Source organism: Benincasa hispida, chromosome 4, assembly GCF_027475165.1.
Source record: "Benincasa hispida cultivar pf3 chromosome 4, pf3_genome.v1.1, whole genome shotgun sequence".
NCBI classification, from domain to species: Eukaryota; Viridiplantae; Streptophyta; class Magnoliopsida; order Cucurbitales; family Cucurbitaceae; genus Benincasa; species Benincasa hispida.
In genome coordinates, this window is record NC_143481.1 from 27,369,228 (window position 1) to 27,375,985 (window position 6,758).

Consider the following 6,758-nt stretch of genomic DNA (forward strand, 5'->3'; position numbering starts at 1 on the left):
GCTGCAAAACAAAGAAAGTTGATTATAATAATGAAACAAAAGAAGATTGAGCCCTCATACAAGAACAGAGGAAGAAAAAAAAAAAAGAGGAAAATCGATAGATCAATGGAAAGAGGAAAAAAGGAAAAGAGAAGTCTAATCCATTGTAAAGCCATACAAAAAACAATAGCTTGTGAAAAAAACCACAACAAAATGTAAATGGATAAACATTTATGTGAGTAACAAAATTAATGGCTATTTTTTTTTTATGATAAAATGAAATTTGATAATATATGAAAATTTAAAATATAAATTTGGTAGAAAAATTTGGATATTTAATTTGAGTGAGATTAATTCAAAAAGTGGTTAAACAGAATCTAAATTAATAATAAAATATGTAGATTATGTTAATTACATGACAAAAATTAGGAGAGCAGTTCTTCCAGGAAGAACAGTCGTTCTTGAGGAAAATCCGCAATTACTCTGTATACAAAATTCGATCTTGTTTATAATTCTACATTTATCATGTATTTGTATTTTCACCAATAACTACGAATCAAATAAGGACAAATCAGAAATTTAAAATTTATAACCATGTACATATTTATCATAAATCTTATTATTGGTCGATTTTACCATTTTTCAGAACGGAACTTTAAAATTTGTCGTACACCCCCATTTCTCTTATTACTTTCAATAAAAGGAGGACAATTATTCTCTGCAACTTGGCAATAGGAAGAGAGATTATTGAATTCATAAAAGTCAATCACAATTCTGCTGTGGGGCCCTCATGGAAAAATAGCATATTCTTTCTTCCACATGTCAGCTTCTCCATTCCCTTACGGATTCTCCACTATTCCAATCCAACGGCTCCCAGCTCACCACTATCAAACCCAATTGCTTCGCCACTAAGTTCCCGGCCGGCTACTAAACTCTCACCTCCATCTTTTTAAAATTGTACATGTCATCCAAAAGTTAATGTCTGACTTAACCAAATTTTTTATATATAAAAAAAAAATGTGCCGATTCGAGGATTTTACATTTTAAGTATTTAATTTTAAAAATAAATCATTTAAAAAAATTTAATAACCACTTAAAAATAAGTTTTGAAATATATTTATAATATATTTTAAGAAGTTTTATCAAAATAGATTAAATAAAAATAATTTTTTTAGCAAAACATTTTTTCAGTATAGAACTCATATCAACTATTTACCTTTTTATGATTGTTGATAACTATACTCATATTAGCTATTTATCGTTTTATGCTAGTGTTGAATATATGGATATGCGAAAGAATGTTTGGATCATCATAGTAGGTTAATAACCTACTTCATGTTTAAGACTCCAATTATGAAAATATTATTTATTATTATTTATACTATTTCAAAATTCTTTTTGTTACTGTATTTACTATTTTTCACTCATTATCTTTCTTATTTTTTTTGTTACAAAGTTTACTATTAACTATTCAAATTAAATAATTTATACTTTTAACACAAACTATTATAATTCAGATTGAGGTCCAAACATCCTTAAATATTTGAGTGGCAGAGTGACTCAAACTGGGGGCAATCTATAATTACACACTTTGTAGAAGGGCAAATTGGTCAGTATGCCACGTCAGACATTTTAACCTCATGTGCCGTCCACTTTCATTCACAGTCCCACGCCACCTCTTCTGAAAACAACGTACCCTTGGCTTACTTCCTTTTTTTTTTCCCTCCACTCTAAACCCTATATATCACTCCCACACTCCTTTCCTCTCTCCCCTTTTCTCTCTCCTCCTCTCTTTCTGCCGAATGAAGCATAATTCCTCTATTTCCGTCGTCGTCCGCCGTCTTATTCCGATCTTCCGACGACAAATTCACTATGAAGCGTAGCGCCTCCGAGTTGGCTCTTGAAGAATTCCTCAAAAGAGCCGCCACGATCTCTCCCCGCGACGTTATCGACCCCGATGACGACATTTTCAAAATCGAACAACGCGATCAACAAGTCGTTAGAAGCCCTAAAAGAGGCAAAAACTTTCAGGATTCCACCGATGCCACCTGCTTCTTTGGCGACATCGATTTCAGCTATTTCTTTGTAAAAAATAATCGGGTCCGTTCTAATCTCTCTTTATAAATTCTTTAAAAATTATATATATTTATCTTCTCTCCGTAATTACAATTTTTAACATCAAGTATATCATGAGTTATATTTTTCTTTTTCCAATCGACTCTAACCATTAAAGTTTATTATGTGATAAACTATCATCGAAGGGTGGAACAAACTAACAAAAATACTGAAAACAAGAATTTTGTGATAATGGAATCCTTAATAATTTTATTAGTTTTTTTTTTTTTTTTTTTTTTTTTAATGGAAATTCGTATGCAAGATATGAAATATTTTATTTAGTTTAATAATTTTAAATATTCACGTAGGGTTTTTGTTAAATGCATGAAAAAATTGAATATTTTAAAATATAGAATGATAATTTTCTTAGCTCTCATGCAGCTTTATTATTGTTTTTTTAATTAATAAAATTGTTTTTTATTTAAAAAATAAAATAAAATTGAAAGTTGCAGGAGATAATGGACGCAATTGTTAACTGTGGGGGTGGGCTGGCGGAGGCTTCTTTATGGTCACAGAATCTTACTCATAAGCATTCAAGCTTTTCACCCACTATAGATTCTCAATCTTCTATTGGTATGGCCATTATTTAAATTTAATATATATATATATATTAAGTTTTCATCTTTTATATGAATTTTAATTGTTGTTGATTTTGTTGTGGTTTTTTTTTTATAAAGAATATTATATTATAAATACGAGACGATGGTGTTCATATCTATAACTTATTAGGAATTTCGATTCTTGGAATTATCTTTTAGTAAGTAGAAATGTAATTTTGGAGAGTGATAGAATTTTTTTAAGATGAATATTGAAATTTAAGATTTGTTTTCAAATAAAAGAAAATAGACAAATTTATTTTAAAATGTAGCAAAATTTACTGTCCATCTCATTGGTATATTGCGATAGATCACGATAGATTTCTATATTAAATTTTTATCACTCAGCGATATAGAAGTCTATTGTGATCTATCACGGTCTATTATTGATAGATAATTTTATTTTGTTATATTTAAAATATTTTCAACAGTTTTACCCTTGAAACAAGTATCCATTTAAGGTTGTTTTTATTAAGATAAAATATAGGTGATTCTAATTAATTATGAAAGGATACAATACATTTTTTAAACTTAATAAATGTTTTAGGTGATATTTGTGTATGCACGAATAATTTTGTGGGGCAGATAAAGTATTTATATAAATATGCTTGAGAACTATGTACTTTTATTTATTATTATTTGTAAAAATTTGGAGAAGCACGTGCATTTTCGTATATTAAAATGGAAAACGTACATTTTTTTTTTTAAATAGTTAGAAAAGAGAAACATTAGAATCAGCGGTAGATCATTGATTGACTTGCATCAAAATTTTAGTTAATTAATCAATTACAATTATTAACTAATTACATGCCTTTTCTAATAATAATATTATAACTACATTCAAGTATCATCAAAATTAAATGATTTATTTGTATAAAAAACAATGAATTATTGTTATATTACATTTATCACTTTCATTAACAATAAACTAGATCGTAAAATATTCTCTTATTATTATGCAATTTATCATATATATTTAAACATAAATACTAATGATTTAAGTATAACTTAACTAAGGTATCATTTATTAGAAGACTTGTTTTCATATCTTCCATGTTTATTTAAGTTATATTAAAAAAAAAAAAAAGTGAATATAAAAGAAATGTCGTTTTCGAAATTTTCAAGACAAAAATTTTCTCTTTGAAAAGCAATATAAAAATGACTGATGACCCACTACAAAATTTCAAGTTGAAAAAGGCCCAGCCAGAAATGATAAAAATATATATAGGGTGAGAGCTTTATTCTTCATAATCTACAATATATATATATAACTGAAAATAGTTTATTTCTCAATTATTATTATCAAAACAACTAAAAAAAGTACAAAAAGAAGTCCCCAATAAAAGAAAAGAAAATCAGAACAAACAAAAAGGGAATAATGAAATTAAACTAAAGAACAATTCCATTTCCACTTTTATTTTTGGAGTGAAAGAGAAACTAGGAAGCTCTTTATATGTGTAGTGAGCAACAAGCCATTAAAATTCGCTGGTATTTTTCAGACTTATTCAATTTAGTCTGTAGCTATATTTCTAAATATTCAAATTTAGTTTTTCCATATTTATTAAAACCTAAAATGAATCTCTATACCATTACTTTAAGGCTATTGTTTCTTTAAAAAAATAGTTTCTATTAATCTTTCTTTCCTAAATCTTAAACTGATTTTAAAATATACGACAAGTATAGAGATTAAAATGCAAAGAGTCGTCACGTACAGAATGGAAAAAAAATGTATTTTGGTTATGTGTGTAATAAAAGGGTTTGATGTGGTCAGTGAGTAGCCCAACATCAGCCAGTAATTTGATGGGCAGAGATCACCAAAGAGGTAACAATAGTGGATCCTCTGAAGATCAATCTGATGATGAAATTGAAGCTGGCTCTTGTGAACAAAGCACTGACCCTCTTGCTTTGAAGAGAATCAGAAGGTCATTTATTTATTTTTAATTATTATTTCACTTTCATTCATTATTATTCATCTGATGATCTCTTCTCCTTGGCTTTCACTTGTAGAATGATCTCTAATAGGGACTCTGCAAGAAGATCAAGAAAAAGAAAACAAGCTCATTTGGCTGAACTTGAGAACCAGGTATATGGATAATTCTTCAACGTATAAGTAAAGACAATTATCTCTAAATTGAGGAAACAGTTTTAGTGTTAGTTTGTGTCTAGAGTCGACATTGATCGGCCGAGAGTAACCACTAAACGAGACTTTAAGAATTTGGAGTTATCGTTTGTGTTTTTATTGCTCTAATAGGTCAGTTTTTTCTTAGGTGAAACAATTGAAAGGAGAAAATGAAACCTTGTTCAACCAGCTTTTAGATGCCAGTCAACAATATCGTGATGCTAATACGAACAACCGTGTCCTTAAATCAGACGTAGACGCATTGAGAGCTAAGGTACATTATAAAGTTTTATTGAAAACTTATTCAAAAATGATTTTCTAAGTGCTTAAAGAAAGGTGTATAATTTAAAGTTGAAAGCAATATTTTGTTGATTTTTAGGTGAAGTTGGCTGAAGATACACTTGCTAGGGGCTCAATGACCTGCAGCTTAAATCAGCTGCTGCAAAGTCATTTGAGCACGCCGCAACCACTAACGGCGCTTCGGAGAATGTCGAATGTTGCATCACCACTCGGTCTACCTGGAGATGACGTTTCTTATTCGGGTGTGACGATGTCGGGGCAGAACCCGACCGCAGGGCTCCCGAACTCAGATATGCATATGAAAAGTGGAATGGGTAGTGAGGCTGTTAGCTGTGTTTCTGGGATATGGCCTAGAAATTAGCCTTTCCTCTCTTTGCCTTTCAACACCAGCATTGTTTTATCACTGTCATGTGTTTGGCTTGGCTTGTATGATAGATAGTACTTCAGACTTCTCCCTTTCTGTTTGCTGTGTTAATTTTCAACAAGGCATTTCTCATTTGCTTGCTTTTTATGGTCATTATGAATTCCCGTTTTACTCTGTTGTTGTTTGCCTTTTTGTTGTTATTTTAGTAAGAAATTCAAACCATACACTAACTTGAGGTTAGGTAAAACTTCCTTAACAACTTAATTAGGCTCTTATTGACATTAAAAACTTTGTTTGAATCGACTTTCTAAGTACTAAAAAATATTCAAAAAGAAAAAACCCCCAAACTAAAGGTTATAGTTATAGTATGTTATATATCTCTTAGCTATGCTAGCAAGAGGGAGTCTTTTTTTTTTTTTTTTAATAAATAAATAAATAAATAAGTAAATATTTAGGAGTGATTTTGAAATTGTTAAAATTGATAAAATGTTATTTCTCTGAACATTCTTGTGGGCTATTTTTCCTCTTCATATCAGCTTATTTGTTATGTTTTACCCAATATGGATTTGCCACGTGTACCAGTAAGTGCCTCTATAATCTAGTACTTTTCTCATTTGATAATACATTGAGAGTAAAGAAAGAAACTTTCCTATTGCTTAGCTCTTCTTCATCCTCTTCGTTTATGGTATTAGAGCTAAGGCTCTTCTCCTTCTAAATTTGTTGAGGGCTCTTCTCAATCTAAATTTGTCAATGGTGACCGGAGAAGCTTCTTCCTCTTCTTCTTTCGTTGCCTCATCTTCTCCTATTTCGAATTCCCATTCCTCACCTCCATCTATTCCACAACCTGCCTCCACCTCTCTTCCACTTACTGCCAACAATCATCCCATGATTACTCGTTCTAAAGTTGGTATTGTCAAGTCTAAAGTATGGCTAACTTCTGTTGCCTCTTCTTCCCTTCTATCCCTAGTGAACCCTCTATGTTTAAGACTTGCTGTTAAGTTTGCTGAATGGAAACAAGCTATGCAAGTTGAATTTGATGCTCTACAAAGAAATAATACATGGACTCTTGTGCCCCCTTCATATGAATATATAAAGTCATTGGTTGCAAATGGTAAGGGGATCAAATCCCAAGTGGAAGCGTGAGAATGCCTTGTATTTAGAAATCCGATTTTTAAAGAAACAAAAACAGTAAAATAAAACATGTAATTTTAGGATAAACATTCAAAGAAAACATAAGCATGCTTGAAAAATGAATAATAGGAGAAATCACAACCTACCTTTGTTG

The 6,758-nt window shown here is 30.3% G+C and overlaps 1 protein-coding gene across 2 annotated transcripts; it reads left to right on the forward strand.

Annotated features, from left to right (window-relative positions):
- Positions 1–1,544: 1,544 nt before the first annotated feature.
- BZIP9 (basic leucine zipper 9) lies at positions 1,545–5,647 on the forward strand. Of its 2 annotated transcripts, none has more exons than XM_039028140.2 (6): positions 1,545–2,079; positions 2,547–2,667; positions 4,462–4,612; positions 4,698–4,773; positions 4,958–5,083; positions 5,189–5,647. In XM_039028140.2, exons 1-6 carry the CDS (start codon positions 1,852–1,854, stop codon positions 5,468–5,470), a joined length of 984 nt encoding a protein of 327 aa, XP_038884068.1. In that variant the 5' UTR covers positions 1,545–1,851; the 3' UTR covers positions 5,471–5,647. The 2 variants fall into 2 exon arrangements, with proteins under 2 accessions (XP_038884068.1, XP_038884067.1); XM_039028139.2 differs by having other exon boundaries at positions 1,669–2,079; positions 2,541–2,667.
- Positions 5,648–6,758: the final 1,111 nt, after the last annotated feature.

Bases quoted from the DNA above. Each gene is read 5' to 3' on its own strand.
- BZIP9 (XM_039028139.2), top strand. From the start codon at position 1,852: ATGAAGCGTAGCGCCTCCGAGTTGGCTCTTGAAGAATTCCTCAAAAGA. The intron at 2,668-4,461 runs GTATGGCCATTA...TGATGTGGTCAG, and splicing joins AGATTCTCAATCTTCTATTG to TGAGTAGCCCAACATCAGCC. The intron at 4,613-4,697 runs GTCATTTATTTA...TTTCACTTGTAG, and splicing joins GCTTTGAAGAGAATCAGAAG to AATGATCTCTAATAGGGACT.